General features: G+C 41.7%; 1 protein-coding gene across 1 annotated transcript in view; it reads right to left on the bottom strand.

Annotated features, from left to right (window-relative positions):
• spock2 (SPARC (osteonectin), cwcv and kazal like domains proteoglycan 2) overlaps window positions 1–19,344 on the bottom strand; it is an 88,907-nt gene that overhangs the window by 41,859 nt on the left and 27,704 nt on the right. Inside the window, exon 2 of the mRNA XM_065012754.1 lies at window positions 14,978–15,026. Coding sequence (XP_064868826.1) covers window positions 14,978–15,026 — 49 coding nt within the window. The remainder of the gene's footprint in view (window positions 1–14,977; window positions 15,027–19,344) is intronic.

Below are 19,344 nucleotides of genomic sequence, written 5' to 3'. Positions count from 1 at the left end.
TCTCTCTCTCGCTCTCTCTCTCTCTCTCTCTCTCTCTCTCTCTCTCTCTCTCTCTCTCTCTCTCTCTCTCTCTCTCTCTCTCTCTCTCTCCTCTCTCTCTCTCTCTCTCTCTCTCTCTCTCTCTCTCTCGCTCTCTCGCTCTCTCTCTCGCTCTCTCTCTCGCTCTCTCTCTCGCTCTCTAATAAAATAGAAAAGACAATCTTCGTAATGTTTATAGAAAACATTTGTAAATAAATCTTGTTGGTATAGCAGCCGCCACAATACCAGCGCTGGCAGGCTTGGAGTTGCGTTGTGTGTTGTACAATAGCATAAGGTGGTTGCCTTAGCCCAGTGATAATTTAACAGGCTTCCATGGATTAAAGTAGTGCCTGCACCACAACGATGACGTCTCCATAGCAACAGGCTCTGTGCACTGCGGTCTGATGGGGGTCTAGTTTTTGGACTGACTGTGATTTGCAGCTCAATCTGCTATATTACTGAGAACTCTCTCTCTTTCACTCTCTCCCTCTCAGTACCCCCTGTCCCCCCCTTCCTCTTCCTCCCACGCTCCCTCTCTTTAAACAACCATCTCCCTTTGTCTCTCTGTCTCCACATCTACTCTCTTTATCATGGTCTCTCTCAACAGTCTCTTTTACATCCCGAGTCTCACACTCTACACCCTTCTCCCTCTGTATTGTCCTCACATCATCTCTCACTCCTCTTCCCATCATCGCTCTCCATCTCTATCCTTGTTATGCCATAAGAGTGTGCTGCTATAAACTCTCCAAATTAGGCCCTGTATGTGGATATCCATCCGAATACAGATTATCATCAGGCTAATCCCTGCATATTGGGGCTGGAGAAAGAGGAGCTCAGCTCAGTCCACTGCCTCATCATCATCTCTCATCCTCTGTTTACAAACTCTCTGCTACTAATGTCATCAGCTACTGCATATAGCTATTTCCTGGAAATAGATAAACGGAGCTATTACTCAGACATCTTTAGTTTATGAACACACACAGTGTGTGCTCACTCACGTGTGTGTATAAATGCACATACACAGAACCACACACACAGAACCACACACACAGAACCACACACACACACACACACACACACACACACACACACACACACACACAGCACTCAACCATGGTTGTGTGTTTCTAAGCAGCCTTCACATACACCATGACCTGCCTCCTTATCGATACCCTAGAGTCCCTATAGCAGGGGTATTAAACTGCTAACATATCGATACCCTAGAGTCCCTATAGCAGGGGTATTAAACTGCTAACATATCGATACCCTAGAGTCCCTATAGCAGGGGTATTAAACTGCTAACATATCGATACCCTAGAGTCCCTATAGCAGGGGTATTAAACTGCTAACATATCGATACCCTAGAGTCCCTATAGCAGGGGTATTAAACTGCTAACATATCGATACTCCTAGAGTCCCTATAGCAGGGGTATTAAACTGCTAACATATCGATACCTAGAGTCCCTATAGCAGGGTATTAAAGTCCCTATAGTCCCTATAGCAGGGTATTAAACTGCTAACATATCGATACCCTACAGTCCCTGTAGCAGGGGTATTAAACTGCTAACATATCGATACCCTAGAGTCCCTATAGCAGGGGTATTAAACTGCTAACATATCGATACCCTACAGTCCCTATAGCAGGGGTATTAAACTGCTAACATATCGATACCCTACAGTCCCTGTAGCAGGGGTTTTAAACTGCTAACATATCGATACCCTACAGTCCCTATAGCAGGGGTATTAAACTGCTAACATATCGATACCCTACAGTCCCTGTAGCAGGGGTTTTAAACTGCTAACATATCGATACCCTACAGTCCCTATAGCAGGGGTATTAAACTATAGACCTGGGGGCTGCAGAGTCAGCTAGTTTCCCTACCTCCTTAGAGTACATAATTGTTTCACCGTCACTGATTTGAGGAAATTGATTCAAGGTCATTGATTAGTCAGAGAGTGAACGTCCGCTCACCTGTCCTCTCTGGGTCAAACCAGTTGCTGAGCAAATGACTATCAGGAACCTAGAGGACTGGACGAATCCTCCAGCTTTCAAAGCCCCTACACATGATCACGAAACACTGATGAAAAAGCCATAGGTATTGTATTTGTTGCATGGAGGGATGTATTGGGGTGATATTATTTATGTGTATAACTGTAGCCTATATGTAGACTATGTTATTTGTGACCTGGCAGTGCCTTCCTGCTTTTGTGACAGTGTTGCATTCTCTACAATAGTTATGTCTATTGAGTCTACTAAATAACAATTATTCCATGATCTTTTGACTTGCAATTTATACTACATTCATATGGCTGTGTTTACACAGTCAGCCCAATTATTTTGCCAATTGCTTGCATATCTGATACCTATTGGATCTTTTCCCTAATGTGTAAACAGCAAAACAACACACGGAATCTGATATTTTTACTTACAATTTATAACACCTCTATATGTGGATTTAAATCCGGATACAAACCTGATCCTCCACATGTCACTTCTGTCTGGATTCTCAGATCATATTTTTTTGCTATGAAGCATATTTTTTGCACATAACCTCCCGTTGCCAAGACAACCCCCTCAACTTTTAAAGGAACAGTGACAAGAAATGAGCATAGCATCTGTATGCTATTTCAGATGCTACATCTGTTGAGTGAGCAAATCTGTAATAGGTCAAATGTAAAACTCCGTGTGGACAGTCAGTAAAAAAGATAGGATAGGTCTACGGAAGAAAAATCTGTGTAAACACAGCCATTGTGTGTGACAGTATTGAGTGGGATTGGTTGTCTATCCTCTCTGGGTTTAGACTAACGAGGCCTGAAATGGTGTCTGATCAGCCTGGCTCTACGGTGAGACATCACACTGACTCTAGAGATGTCTGAGGGACAAAATCTCTCCCCCTCTCCATTTCTCTAACTCTTTCTGTATCTCAATCTCTCTTCCCCTCTACCTCCCTCTCTCTCTCTCTCCCCCCCTCTATCCTTCTCTCCATTGCCTCATTAAGCCAGCCTTAGAGGAAAGCCTATCAATAGATTATTAAGATGAGAGCTCCAACAATTTCTACAGCATCGTTTGATATTTCAATTATTGATTATAATAAAATACAACGGACACAAAATGGACTCCAGCAAGACAATCTCTCTCCCCCTCTACCTCCTCCACTCTCCCTCCTCTCCCTCTCTCTCCAGCCCTCTGCAGGAAGTCATAATTACCCACTAATTAAACTCTGAGAGATATAGCAGTACTAATGGACTCAGCCATTTCATTCTCACTACTTTATTTGAGCTGCAAATCAAGACAATGGTCATGGACATGATTTCAGTCTTTGTTCCAAATGGCACCCTATTCCCTATATAGCGTACTATGTTTGACCAGGGCTCATAGTAGTGCACCATATAGGGAATAGGGTGTAATTTGGGATGCAGCCTGGATGTCATGACTTTATCTGCCTGTGGCTGAATTAAAGAAAGAGTAGAGAAAACACAGGGTACTCAATGTTGATTGGTAGGTGGTCGACAGCAGAGCTCAGAACCTCCACAGAGAGAGAGAGACAGTCAGACGGCTACTGCTACAGTGAGTTTACATCTCTAACATCACTTGAACTTTTCACTGAGAGGCCACTACACGTGTGGACAACATCTGACCCGAGAATACAAATGGGATTGTAAACAAACATTCACCCTGTTGTGTCTAATACACCAGAGCAGCGTTTCGTTCCTCAGTTGAGCACCTTTTTGCTCCCTTTTATTCAACCTGGGCTTGAGCGCGTCGTGGTGCATCGATTCTCATTCCTATGTACCGTGTCGTGTCTGATAAACACAGTGATCTTCAACCCCCAGTTTCTTGCCCAGCACTGGTCATTGTGATGTTGCGGACCGGTCTCTCAGATGGTTAGCTAGCTAGCCTACACTGATTTAGTCAGCTCTCAAGAGTGGTTGACAGGATTTCTTTCTGCCATTTAAATCCTTTGTCAGGCCACTTAAGCATTGTTTGGGGTCGCATAAGTCCAAACGGTGTAAATACAGTGAATTTGGAAAGTATTCAGACCCCTTCTCTTCTTCCACATTTTCTTACGTTAAAGCCTTATTCTAAAATTGATTAAATCAATGTTTTACTCATCGATCTACACACAATACCCCATTATGACAAAGCAAAAACTGGTTTGTCGAAATATTTGCAAATGTATAAAAAAATAAAAAACAGAAATACCTTATTTACATAAGTATTCAGACCCTTTGCTGTGAGACTGGACATTGAGCTCAGGTGCATCCTGTTTCCATTGATCATCCTTGAGATGTTTCTACAACTTGATTGGAGTCCAACTGTGGTAAATTCAATTAATTGGACATGATTTAGAAAGGCCCACACCTGTCTATCTATATAAGGTCCAACAGTTGACATTGCATGTCAGAGAAAAACCAAGCCATGAGGTCGAAGGAATTGTCCGTAGAGCTCCGAGACAGGATTGTGTCGAGGTACCAAAACATGTCTGCAGCATTGAAAGTCCAAGAACAACACAGTGGCCTCCATCATTCTTAAATGGAAGAAGTTTGAACCACCGAGACTCTTCCTAGAACTGGCCGCCCGGCCAAACTGAGAAATCGGGGGAGAAGGGCCTTGGTCAGGGAGGTGACCAAGAACTAGAGGTCGACCGATTAATCGTAATGGCAGATTTAATTAGGGCCGATTTCAAGTTTTCATAACAATCGGAAATCTGTATTTTTGGGAGCCGATTTTGCCGATTTATTTAACTAGGCAAGTAAGTTAAGAACACATTCTTATTTTCAATGACGGCCTAGGAACGGTGGGTTCAGGAGCAGAACGACAGATTTTCACCTTGTCAGCTCGGGGAATCCAATCTTGCAAACTTACAGTTAACTAGTCCAACGCTCTAACCACCTGCCTCTCATTGCACTCCACGAGGAGCCTGCCTGTTACGCGAATGCAGTAGAAGCCAAGGTAAGTTGCTAGCTAGCATTAAACTTTATCTTATAAAAAACTATCAATCAATCATAATCACTAGTTATAACTACACATGGTTGATGATATTACTAGTTTATCTAGCGTGTCCTGCATTGCATATAATCGATGCAACGCTGGGGGATGATTTAACAAAAGCGCATTTGCAAAAAAAGCTAAATCGTTGGACGACTGTACCTAACCATAAACACCAATGCCTTTCTTAAAATCAATACACAGAAGTATATATTTTTAAACATGCATATTTAGCTAAAAGAAATCCAGGTTAGCAGGCAATATTAACCAGGTGAAATTGTGCCATTTCTCTTGCGTTCATTGCACTCTGCGCAGAGTCAGGGTATATGCAACAGTTAGGGCAGCCTGGCTCATTGCGAACTACTTTGCCCAAATTTTATGTAATTATGACATAACATTGAAGGTTGTGCAATGTAAACAAGAATATTTAGACTTAGCGATGCCACCCATTAGATAAAATACCAAACGGTTCCGTATTTCACTGAAATAATAAACATTTTGTTTTCAAAAGATAGTTTCCGGATTCGACCATATTAATGACCAACGGCTCGTATTTCTGTGTGTTATTATGTTATAATTAAGTCTATGATTTGATAGAGCAGTCTGACTGAGCGATGGTAGGCAGAAGCAGGCTCGTAAGCATTCATTCAAACAGCACTTTAGTGCGTTTTGCCAGCAGCTCTTCGCAAGCACAGCGCTGTTTATGACCTCAAGCCTATCAGCCTAAAGGCTGGTGTAACCGATGTGAAATGGCTAGCTAGTTAGATGGGTGTGCGCTAATAGCGTTTCAAACGTCACTCGCTCTGAGACTTGGAGTAGATATTCCCCTTGCTCTGCAAGGGCCGCAGCTTTTGTGGAGCGATGCGTAACGCTGCTTCGAGTGTGGCTGTTGTCGATGGGTTCCTGGTTCAAGCCCAGGTAGGGGCGAGGAGAGGGACGGAAGCTATACTGTTACACTGGCAATACTATAGTGCCTATAAGAACATCCAATAGTCAAAGGTATATCAAATCAAATCAAATTCAAATCAAATTGTATTTGTCACATACACATGGTTAGCAGATGTTAATGCGAGTGTAGCGAAATGCTTGTGCTTCTAGTTCCGACAATGCCGTAATAACCAACAAGTAATCTAACTAACAATTCCAAAACTACTGTCTTATACACAGTGTAAGGGGATAAAGAATATGTACATAAGGATATATGAATGAGTGATGGTACAGAGCAGCATAGGCAAGATACAGTAGATGGTATCGAGTACAGTATATACATATGAGATGAGTATGTAAACAAAGTGGCATAGTTGAAGTGGCTAGTGATACATGTATTACATAAGGATGCAGTCGATGATATAGAGTACAGTATATACGTATGCCTATGAGATGAATAATGTAGGGTAAGTAACATTATATAAGGTAGCATTGTTTAAAGTGGCTAGTGATATATTTACATCATTTCCCATCAATTCCCATTATTAAAGTGGCTGGAGTTGAGTCAGTGTCAGTGTCAGTGTGTTGGCAGCAGCCACTCAATGTTAGTGGTGGCTGTTTAGCAGTCTGATGGCCTTGAGATAGAAGCTGTTTTTCAGTCTCTCGGTCCCAGCTTTGATGCAACTGTACTGACCTCACCTTCTGGATGATAGCGGGGTGAACAGGCAGTGGCTCGGGTGGTTGATGTCCTTGATGATCTTTATGGCCTTCCTGTAACATCGGGTGGTGTAGGTGTCCTGGAGGGCAGGTAGTTTGCCCCCGATGATGCGTTGTGCAGACCTCACTACCCTCTGGAGAGCCTTACGGTTGAGGGCGGAGCAGTTGCCTTACCAGGCGGTGATACAGCCCGCCAGGATGCTCTCGATTGTGCATCTGTAGAAGTTTGTGAGTGCTTTTGGTGACGTCGCGGAAGTTAGAGTAACAATGATCCAAGGTTTTTCCACCCCTGGTGGCGCAATCGATATGCTGATAAAATTTAGGGAGTCTTGTTTTCAGATTAGCCTTGTTAAAATCCCCAGCTACAATGAATGCAGCCTCCGGATAAATGGTTTCCAGTTTGCAAAGAGTTAAATAAAGTTCGTTCAGAGCCATCGATGTGTCTGCTTGGGGGGGGGGGGGGGGATATATACGGCTGTGATTATAATCGAAGAGAATTCTCTTGATTGTGAGGAATTCTAAATCAGGTGAACAGAAGGATTTGAGTTCCTGTATGTTTCTTTCATCACACCATGTCTCGTTAGCCATAAGGCATACGCCCCCGCCCCTCTTCTTACCAGAAAGGTGTTTGTTTCTGTCGGCGCGATGCGTGGAGAAACCCGTTGGCTGCACCGCCTCGGATAGCGTCTCTCCAGTGAGCCATGTTTCCGTGAAGCACAGAACGTTACAGTCTCTGATGTCCCTCTGGAATGCTACCCTTGCTCGGATTTCATCAACCTTGTTGTCAAGAGACTGGACATTGGCAAGAAGAATGCTAGGGAGTGGTGCACGGTGTGCCCGTCTCCGGAGTCTGACCAGAAGACCGCCTCGTTTCCCTCTTTTTCGGAGTCGTTTTTTTGGGTCGCTGCATGCGATCCATTCCGTTGTCCTGTTTGTAAGGCAGAACACAGGATCCGCGTCGCGAAAAACATACTCTTGGTCGTACTGATGGTGAGTTGACGCTGATCTTATATTCAGTAGTTCTTCTCGACTGTATGTAATGAAACCTAAGATGACCTGGGGTACTAATGTAAGAAATAACACGTAAAAAAAACAAAAAACTGCATAGTTTCCTAGGAACGCGAAGCGAGGCGGCCATCTCTGTCGGCGCCGGAACTTAAATACAAATGGTATAGAGAGAAATAGTCCTATAAATACTATATTAACTACAACCTAAAACCTCTTACCTTGGAATATTGAAGTCTCATGTTAAAAGGAACCACCAGCTTTCATATGTTCTCATGTTCTGAGCAAGGAACTCAAACGTTAGCTTTCTTACATGGCACATATTGCACTTTTACTTCTCCAACACTTTGTTTTTGCATTATTTAAACCAAATTGAACATGTTTCATTATTTATTTGAAGCTAAATCGATTTTTATTGATGTATTATATTAAGGTAAAATAAGTGTTCAAAAATCGGTACCGGCTTTTTTGGTCCTCCAATAATCGGTATCGGTATCGAAAAATCATAATCGGTCGACCTCTACCAAGAACCCGATGGTCACTGACAGTAAAAAGGCAGTAAAAAGGCACATGACAGCCTGCTTGGAGTTTGCCAAAAGGCACCAAAATGACTCTCAGACCATGAGAAACAAGATTCTCTGGTCTGATGAAACCAATATTGAACTCTTTGGCCTGAATGCCAAGCGTCTCGTCTGAAGGAAACCTGGCACCATCCCTACAGTGAAGCATGGGGGTGGCAGCATCATGCTGTGGGGATGTTTTTCAGCGGCAGGGACTGGGAGACTAGTCAGGGTCGAGGGAAAGATGAATGGACCAAAGTACAGAGAGATCCTTGATGAAACCTGCTACAGAGCCCTCAGGACCTCAGACTGGGGTAAAGCTTCACCTTCTAACAGGACAACGACCCTAAGCACACAGCCAAGACAATACAGGAGTGGCTTCAGGACAAGTGTCTGAATGTCCTTGAGTGGCCCAGCGAGAGCACAGACTTGAACCAGATTGAGCATCTCTGGAGAGACCTGAAAATAACTGTACTGCAACACACCCCATCCAACCTGAAACAGCTTGAGAGGATCTGCAGAGAAGAGTGGGAGAAACTCCCCAAATACAGTTGTGCCAAGCTTGTAGCGTCATACCCAAGAAGACTTCAGGCTGTAATCACTGTCAAAGGTGCTTCAACAAAGTACTGAGTAAAGGGTCTGAGTGCTTATGTAAATGTACAATAAGTTTTCTAAAAATCTTTTTTTTCTTTTTCATTATGGGGTATTGTGTGTAGATTGATGAGGGAAAAACTAATGTAATCAATTTTAGAATAAGGCTCTAACGTAACAAAATGTGGAAAAAGTCAAGTGGTCTGAATACTTTCTGAATTTACTATATATATTTATTGGGGGGGGTTGAAATTCTTTTTTGGGATGGAAAAACGCTTTCAGTGTTAACTTAAACAACTAAAAACAGATATAAAGTATGTCGAAAAGATTATGGACCTATATATATTTTTTTGTAATATAATCTTTGAGGACAAACAACCACCAAAATAAAAAGATAGACAGTCAGGGAAAATAAATGCATTTACCAGTATAAATGATGTTATTATGTTTGATCAATAGAACACAGCATTAGCCATGATACAATGCATCGGATTTCAGGAAAATAGATTTACAACTGCTAAATGGCAGAATATGCAGAATATGTAGAGTCATAGGAAATTTGCTTTAAAACGGCAAAGTTCTTTCGCAGCTGCATGGCAAAAATGTCTCTACACTGCCCAGATGGGGGATGCAAACATTTTCTCAATAATGTACCTGCGCTGACCCCCCCTGCCATGCCCACCACCGAAGACCCTTTTTGATTCAGAAACAAAACCCTGATTGGGCGATGCATCATCCTAAATCAAGTTCATAGTAAATCACATGGACAAGCACACAAACATATAGTGCCTTCAGAAAGTATTCATATCACTTGACTTATTTCACATTATGTTGTGTTACAGCCTGATTTCAAAACTGATTCAATCTTATTTTTTTCACCAATCTACACAGAATACCCCTTAATGACAAAGTGAAAACATGTTTTTTGTAATGTTTTCAAATTGATTGAAAATTAAATACAGAAATATCTCATTTACATAAGTATTCACAGCGATTACAGCTGTGAGTCTTTCTAGGTAAGTCTCTGAGAGCTCTGCACACCTGGATTGTACAATATTTGCACATTATTCTTTAAAACATTCTTCAAGCTCTGTCAAGTTGGTTGTTGATCATTGCTAGACAACCATTTTCAAGTCTTGCCATAGATTTTCAAGCTGATTTAAGTCCAAAATTGTAACTATACCACTCCTGAACATGCAATGTTGTCTTGGTAAGCAACTCCAGTGTAAATTTAGCCATAGGTGTTAAGTTATTGTCCTGCTGAAAGGTGATTTTTTTCTCCCAGTGTCTGTTGGAAAGCAGACTGAACCAGGTTTTTCTTTACGATTTTGCCTCTGTTTAGCGTAATTCTGTTTATTTTTTTATCCTAAATAAATTCCCTAGTCCTTGCCAATGACAAGTGTAGCCATAACATGATGCAGCCACCAGCATGCTTGAACATAGGACTCATTGATGTGTTGTGTTAGATTTGCACCAAACATAACGCTTTGTATTCAGGACATAAAGTTAATTTCTTTGCCACATTTATTGCAGTTTTACTTTAGTGTCTTATTGCAAACAGGCTTCCTTCTTTTCACTGTCATTTAGGTTAGAATTGTGGAGTAACTACAATGTTGTTGATACATCTTCAGCTTTCTCCTATCACAGACAAACTCTGTAACTGATTTAAAGTCACCATTGGTCTCACGGTGAAATCCCTGAGCGGTTTTCTTCTTCTCCGGCAACTGAGTTAGGAAGGAAGCCTGGATTTTTGTAGTGACTGGGTGTATTGATACACCACCCTAGACCCACTCCAATTTGCATACCGCCCAAACAGATCCACAGATGATGCCATCTCTATTGCACTCCACACTGCCCTTTCGCACCTGGAGAAAAGGAACACCTACGTGAGAATGCTATTCATTGAATACAGCTCAGCGTTCAACACCATAGTACCCTCAAACCTCATCACTAAGGTAAGGAACCTGGAAATAAACACCTCCCTCTGCAACTGGATCCTGGACAACCTGACAGGCTGCCCCCAGGTGGAGAGGGTTGGTAGCAACACATCTGATCCTCAACGCTGGAGCTCTCCAGGGGTGCATGCTCAGTCCCCTCCTGTGCTCCCTGATCACCCACGACTGCACGGTCAGGCACGACTCCAACACCATCATTAAGTTTGCAGACGACACAACAGTGGTAGGCCTGATCATCGACAACGATGAGACAGCCTATAGGGAGGAGATCAGAGACCTGGCCGGGTGGTGCCAGAATAACAACCTATCTCTCAACGTAACCAAGACTAAGGAGATGATTGTGGACTACAGGAAAAGGAGGACCGGGCATGCCCCCATTCTCATCGACGAGGCTGTAGTGGAGCTTCAAATTCCTTGGTGTCCACATCAACAACAAACTAGAATGGTCCAAACACACCAAGACAGTCATGAAGAGGGCACGACAAAGCCTATTCCCACTCAGGAAACAAAAAGATTTGGCATGGGTCCTGAGATCCTCAAAAGGTTCTACAGCTGCAGCATCGAGAGCATCCTGACTGGTTGCATCACTGCCTGGTACGGCAATTGCTAGGCCTCCCACAGCAAGGCACTTCAGAGGGTAGCGCGTACGGCCCAGTACATCACTGGGGCAAAGCTGCCTGCCATCCAGGACCTCTAGGCCAGGCGGTGTCAGAGGAAGGCCCTAAAAATGGTCAAAGACCCCAGCCACCCCAGTCATAGACTCTATTACCGCATGGCAAGCGGTGCCGGAGTGCCAAGTAAAGGACAAAAAGGCTTCTCAACAGTTTTTACACCCAAGCCATAAGACTCCTGAACAGGTAATCAAATAGTTACCCGGACAATTTGCATTGTGTGCCCCCCCCACCCCTCTTTTACGCTGCTGCTACTCTCTGTTTATCTTATATGCATAGTCACTTTAACTTTACATTCATGTACAGGTACATACTACCTCAATTGGTCCGACCAACCAGTGCTCCCGCACATTGGCTGACTGGGCTATCTGCATTGTGTCCCACCACTTGCCAACCCCTCTTTTTACGCTACTGCTACTCTCTGTTCATCATATACAGTATGCATAGTCACTTTAACCACCTCAATAAGCCTGACTAACAGGTATCTGTATATAGCCTTGCTACTCTTATTTTCAAATGTATTTTTACTGTTGTTTTATTTCTTTACTTACCTGCACACACACACACACACACACACACACACACACACACACACACACCTTTTTCATACTATTGTTTAGAGTCTGTAAGTAAGCATTTCACTGTTGTATTCGGCGCGCGTGACAAATAAACTTTGATTTGAATTAGTAACCACGATGCTCAAAGGGATATTCAATGTCTGCTTTTAGATTTTTACCCATCTACCAATAGGTGAGCCATTGGAAAACCTCCCTGGTCTTTGTGGTTGAATCTGTGTACAGATAATTGTATGTGTGGGCTACAGAGATGAGATAGTCATTCAAAAATCATGTTAAGCACTATTATTGCACACAGAGTGAGCGCATGCAACGTATTGTCGTGTCCTTACTATCATGAACTGAAAACTGATAGTTTTTATCAAAGATTCTCTGTAATTAGTTACTACGCGATCAACTGATTAATCACGTAACTAATTAACTAGGAAGTCGGGGCTCCAAGGAAAAATATTCAGATTACAAAGTTATTATTTCCTAAAATAACTTTTCAGATATTTTATCTAATCAATTAGTACTTTACCTCACGTTAGTCTCATTCCAAACGTCGTAAATTGTTGGTTATCTGCACGAACCCAGTCTTCACCATGAGTCATCCATACATCAATTGTCTTAAATCATTTATTTATTACTAACTAAGTAATTCACAGAAATGCATAAACAAACAAACAAACGAGGTAAAAGTAATGATAGGAGAATGTACCCTAGTGGGCTAAACCGGCATGGTGGCTTGTTAGACAAAAGGGGAAGTGGGGGTCGACTAAGAAGTCACTACAAAGTGATAATTATAACAATTGAAATGCTAATCCTTTGCACATGAACGCTCACTCATTCGGGAACAATTGCAATTAACATATATATTTACACTCAGTGTGTCGTCTTGATCGCTGGTGAAAAGTTCATTTATTTTGTAGAATTGTCCCTCTCTCGGTTGTGGTTAGAGGGGATTGTTCAGAGTGACATTCATTATAGAATAGTGTTTCGGCGGTTGTCGTTCTTTGCGTTCAATCATACTGAATTCCTAGCTTCAGACTAGTAATTAATATCAAAGACTTGTTCTTATTCTGTCGGTATTGTTGGTCTAAGAGTTTAACCACGTGGTACGGTTGAAAGATTCAGCAATGGTCTACAACCTTTGTCCTCCTAATGGAGGAAAACATGGTCTGCAACCTTTAGCCATCTCATAATTGAGGTAAGCTCAGTCTGCTGATCAAAAACCCGAGTGGGGGTTTTATTTGGAAGGGCCGAAGAGGGCTGTACCAGGATGTCTGACCCTAACTGGGCGCAGGGGCGGTCCTCTGATTTAGTTCAAATCAAAAGGGAATTCTATTTTTCGTCATTAAACAGTCCAAAATCATATTACACAATTATACAAACAGTATCATACTCACTCATTCATCTTATACAACAATTAGATGTAAACCTCATATCTGAGGCTATTATATAAACAGCGTTATGGTAATGTGGCCACACCGTCTCCCATGAAGACCCTGCTAGGTAAAGTCCCCCCTTATCTCAGCTCGTTGGTCACCATAGCATCTCCCACCTGTAGCACATGCTCCAGCAGGTATATCTCTCTAGTCACCCCTAAAACCAATTATTTCTTTGGCCGCCTCTCCTTCCAGTTCTCTGTTGCCAATGACTGGAACGAACTACAAAAATCTCTGAAACTGGAAACACGTATCTCCCTCACTAGCTTTAAGCACCAACTGCCAGAGCAGCTCACAGATTACTGCACCTGTACATAGTCCACCTATAATTTAGCCTAAACAACTACCTCTTTCCCTACTGTATTTAATTAATTAATTTATTTTGCTCCTTTGCACCCCATTATTTTTATTTCTACTTTACACATTCTTCCATTGTAAATCTACCATTCCAGTGTTTTACTTGCTATATTGTATTTACTTTGCCAGCATGGCCTTTTTTTTGCCTTTACCTCCCTTATCTCACCTCATTTGCTCACATCGTATATAGACTTGTTTATTTACATTTACATTTACATTTAAGTCATTTAGCAGACGCTCTTATCCAGAGCGACTTACAAATTGGTGCATTCACCTTATGACATCCAGTGGAACAGCCACTTTACAATAGTGCATCTAAATCTTTTAAGGGGGGGGGGGGTGAGAAGGATTACTTTATCCTATCCTAGGTATTCCTTAAAGAGGTGGGGTTTCAGGTGTGAAGTTGCTGGATATTGGCAGGAACTGGAGCACCGTAATACTGTATTATTGACTGTATGTTTGTTTTACTCCATGTGTAACTCTGTGTCGTTGTATATGTCGAACTGCTTTGCTTTATCTTGGCCAGGTCGCAATTGTAAATGAGAACTTGTTCTCAACTTGCCTACCTGGTTAAATAAAGGTGAAATAAAAATAAATAAATGAACTTCCCCAAGTTGTACCAAACTGACCAGTTCGTAGCTGGATTCTTCACCGATCTTTTATACTTTCTCCGGAACATGAAATTTGTTTGTACCTCATGTCCTGTGAGGTGGAAGAATTTCCTTTGTGCTCTATGAAAATTTACTCTCTCTCTACTATGTGGCCATGTGGCAGGGTCTTCTCAGGAATTTACAACCTCTGACCACAGCAGCCTAGTTGAAGGAGGCAAGGGGGAGGCAGGGAGAGGGGGATGGGGTACCCAAAGAGGCCAACGTCATGACAGTATTATGTGACTTGTTAAACAAATGTTTACTCCTGAACTTATTTAGGCTTGCCATAACAAAGGGGTTGAATACTTATTGACTCAAAACGTTTCAGCTTTTCACTTTTAATTAATTTGTAACATTTCCCCAAAAATAATTCCACTTTGACATTATGGGGTATTGTGTGTAGGCCAGGAACACACAATCGAAATGTAATCCATTTAAATTGAGGCTGTAACACAACAAACTTTGGGTGTGAATATTTTCTGAAGGCACTGTAATAGATAAAAGGGTACTTGAAAGAACTTAGGTGAAACATACTTTCATTAGAGCCTCCCTGATTCTCATCCAAGGTCCGCACATAGTCATCCTGCAGAGACAAAGAGTTCCAAGTTAACCCACAGTAAAATAAGCATCATGATTAACTGAGTGAGTGAGTCAATGGTTGCTTCCCAAATGGCACCCTATTCGGTATATAGTGCACTATTTTTGACCAGAGCCCTATGGGTCTGCATGGGGATTTAAGGAGCAGCATGGCAGCCTGTAGTAATTCACCAGAATAGTCTTGCACACACTGTGTGTCCCAAATGGCACTCGATTCCCTATATAACGCACTACTTATCCCATGGGGCTCTGGTGTAAAGTCAAAAGTAGTGCACAATATAGGGAATGGAGTCTGGATGCATTTGGTATGCATCCAATGGCTGTGGAATATATGGCTTCAGGGGGAAGCGGGCTTTGAATTGTAATCCTTACTTTTTATACTTAAAGGAAAAATCACTCCACAACTATCTTTTGGTATTTTTTTCATTCGTCCACTGTTGATATAGTCCCAAATATTTTGCATGTCAGCAATAACGTTTTCAAGATACAGGACTTTCAAAAAGCAAATTATTATTTGCCACATCATCATAGTGATGCGTTTTGCATCATATGAAGTCATTTGCATCATCATGATGATGCGGCAAATGACAATTTGCTTTTTGAAAGTCCTAAATCTTGAAAATGTCGTTGCTGACATGCAAAACATGTTGGGACTGTATCAACAGTGGACTAATTAAAAATGCCAAAAGATAGTTGCGGAGTGATTTTTCCTTTCATTACAACAGTAACCATCCTCATTAAAATGGACAAATTGAAGGAGAGAGAGAGAGAGAGAGAGAGAGAGAGAAAGTGTCTAGGGCGGGTGGGTGAGTGAGGAAATTGCAATAAAGAGAGAGACAGAGACACAATGAAAATGAGTTATAAGTATTTTTTTAAAGACATCATACAAAAGAAAAAGGGAAGAGTAGAATATAGATTAAAAAGAAACTGACCTCTACTTCCTGGTAGAACGAAATGCAAAAGAGAAGAAAACAGAAGGAAAGTTTGAGGATAAGAAGTGTAACATCAAATATATCGAAGTGTATTAATCAACATTCATCACCATCTTCAGTATACAGTGTCTCTTGATTATTGCTAAGGTTTCCACAAAGACACAATAAATAACAACCAGCTTTTGTTAGCAGTGAATTCACATATAATTGCTTCTGCAACAGGCAGAGAAAAAACAATATTGTTCAAAGCATTTGTATCCTCATAAAACTGAATGCACAACAGAAGTAAAAGAAAGAGCAAGCATATTTCCCCAGTATCAATAAATATACACAAATGTACATTGTGATATCCTCCCTGTATCTATTTGGTTGTGAATATGCTCTATAGCAAACAGCAAAGAAATGATGCATATTGGCTTAGGCCTATCTCTTGGCCTCAGAACAGTAAATAGCAGCCATTTGGTGAAACATACGGTCTCCCTCCTTAGCGATGGTATACTCGGCAGGAAATACATCACCATAAACATTTACTGTACAGGAAGAATAGGTGCCAAAAAGCTCCCAATGGAAGCAATAAAGCGTGACACCCTCATAAAGGCGTACTGGGGTCTCCCCTCTCTGCTCCTTGGGGCTGTTTTCATGGAGGGAAATATTTTCCATCTATAACCAGGTTTCCATACAACCTTTTTATGAGTGTAAAGTACATGTCGGATAACAAATGACAGGACAGGCCTGTAAAATTAAATATGTGAGAAATGGCAGTGGAATTCCTTTTATGAACAAATATTGATATATTAACCATCATATCAAACTAAAGTTGTAGTCATGCGATGATATCGTGTGTGGTCCTCCCACGACAATTCGGGAAAGCATGCAGTTTATTAGGCTACAGATTAAATAAATTATGATGAACTTCACAGGGTGATGAGCTTGATGCTGATTTCAATAAATATTAAGTGTCTTATTCTGGTGACATGATGATCGATGCTTGGTTGCCGTTTGACAAAAAAAGTATTTAGCTCTTATTGATAATAATCTCATCAAGTAGACTAGCCTACCTGTAGACAGTGTTGCCAACTCCTTAGTAAGGAAAGTAGCTATTTGCTGTCCTAAAAGTCACTAGAAGTCTCTAAATGACATCATCACCTAATTTGCATAATTGGCCATGTGCATGTAACTGTGATGGACACTGTAGGAGAGAGGAATAATGTCTTGGGAGAGACAAAAAGTGAGTAAAAAACTAAATATGTTTATAACTACAAATGAGCAAGCTGGAGAGAGTGACACACACAGCGAATAAGAACCAGATATTTGAGGCCATACTCCTCCTTCGGCACTTTATGGACCCCATTGTTAGGCATTGTCAGTCCCTATCACCAGGAGTTTCTCTTTTTTAAGACAACACTTCTCGAGGAAAGCCACAACAGCACGTGCTATATATTTGGCATCTCCTCCAACTCAACAAGCCCCAGAAATGTTGATACAATTGTCTGCTTGGTGTCACTAAAGTACCTTATCACAACCCCCAGGTACTTAGAAACACTTACATCTGTGGACTCATCGAGGAGGCTGAAACGCTGGTCACCCACATCTGCAACCAACTTTTTCAGAAAGTATGGTGCTAGAACACCATTAATCATTTCTGTGCTCTTTCAAGTGGGTAGCAGCAGTGGAGTCTGAGAAAGCAGCTCTACATGTTTCTCCAATGTGATCACAAGCCAGCATGGAACAGTGTTCAGCGATAGCTATGGTGGCCTCAACCTTTTTTAAAGAGTCAATGTTTTTAACCATAAATGGCAGCTTGTTTTGGGTGGAACTGTTATAAGGCTTTGCCTTTTGAGTATGTTTTTGAGTTGTCATGTGTTTTGGCATAGAAATCAGCCTTACAATACAGGCAGTATGCCTATGTATCATCTCCAATAAACTGCTTCAACCAGCTTTTGAATTCAGGGTTTGATTCCCACTCCTTTCTGTATTTTTGACTGTATAGTTTAGACTGAGACATGATGAGCTAGCCAGCTAGATGTTTAGCTTATGTCACAGAGAGGCACACACACAGTGGACAAGGTGAGTAAGTGACTGAGGCTGTGTGAGTCAAATGCAGTGATTGATTTTTGTGCAGTGATTTATTTTAGCGGCTTCCCACATGTGCGATTCATTTGCAGTCTGGACGCAGAGGGGCGCGAGGACTGAGCCGCCTGTGAGTGCTTTGGGACGGGGTGGGGCCCACGTTGAGAAGAGTAAGAACGAAAGTGCTTTCATGTCAGGGTCTCCAAAAGTCTCCAATAACACCAGAAAAGGTCGCTAGATTTGTCGCTAGTCGATTTTTTGAAAATGTGTCGCTAGACGGGTCTGAATACTCGCTAAATATAGCGACTAAGTCGCTAAGTTGGCAACACTGCCTGTAGAGCCTAGCCGCACTGTATCTGCCAGCTGTTGGGCTATACCGCGCGTGTCAATACCAGAGTGGGAACATTCACTATATAATGCAAAACATTTTGTGACAAAACCATCAGCAGATTTGAAAATGCGATGGAAACCCATTTAACTTTTTTTTTTGGCACATGGGAATTTAACCGCAAATGTGAACCACGTCATCACGCACAGGCTTTTATCCGCAACAAGTCAATTTAATGGCATCACATCTCTGGTGGGAAAATGTGCATATATTATTTTATGCAGATTTTAGAATATTGGTATGAAAATCTGTTAACCTAGCTAATGGCAGAGACTCAACTCTGCCATTTAGAACCTCCCAGACCACAACACTGCTGTTCTCTCTCTCTCTCCCTCCACTGGGAATGAGCTGATTTCCCTGAACCCATTTCTCTCCACTTCCCTATCTGTCCCCATCCCTCTCTCCTCCTCAGTCCCAGCCAGCGTACTTACAGTAAACTGGGTGGTGTCTCTGACAAGGGGGGGAACTGAATTTAAAAGTCTCAAAACAGTCATTCTGATGCACATGTAAAATAGCCTTTTGAGTGACTAAAACATCATAAATAATATTTGTTTTAGATAGAAGTGCTCAAAATTTAAGAAATTTTTATTTTTCTCTCATGGCTAAGTACCAGAAAGTTTGAAAAGACTGGCTGAGTGGGCAGGGAGATTATATTCATGAGCTTGCCTTGACTGACAGATCTTTGAAATGCCAAGTAACTTGATTGCAGTGAGCAATGTTGCAGTAAAATCATCTCAAGCTAATTTGATGGTACACAAAGCTACTCAATCAACATTGAAATTGCATCACTAACCACGTTTCCATCCACAGTTTTTATGTGAGTAAAGTCATACCGTATTTAAAAAATCACTGACTCAATAAGCCATGCCTTCTAGGAATGCTATAAAGTTCAAAAGTTATGGGCAAAGTTATAA

Source organism: Oncorhynchus nerka, linkage group LG28, assembly GCF_034236695.1.
Source record: "Oncorhynchus nerka isolate Pitt River linkage group LG28, Oner_Uvic_2.0, whole genome shotgun sequence".
Lineage (NCBI taxonomy): Eukaryota > Metazoa > Chordata > Actinopteri > Salmoniformes > Salmonidae > Oncorhynchus > Oncorhynchus nerka.
Note: the sequence above shows the minus strand (reverse complement) of the source record. Positions and strands in the feature narration are given on the sequence as shown.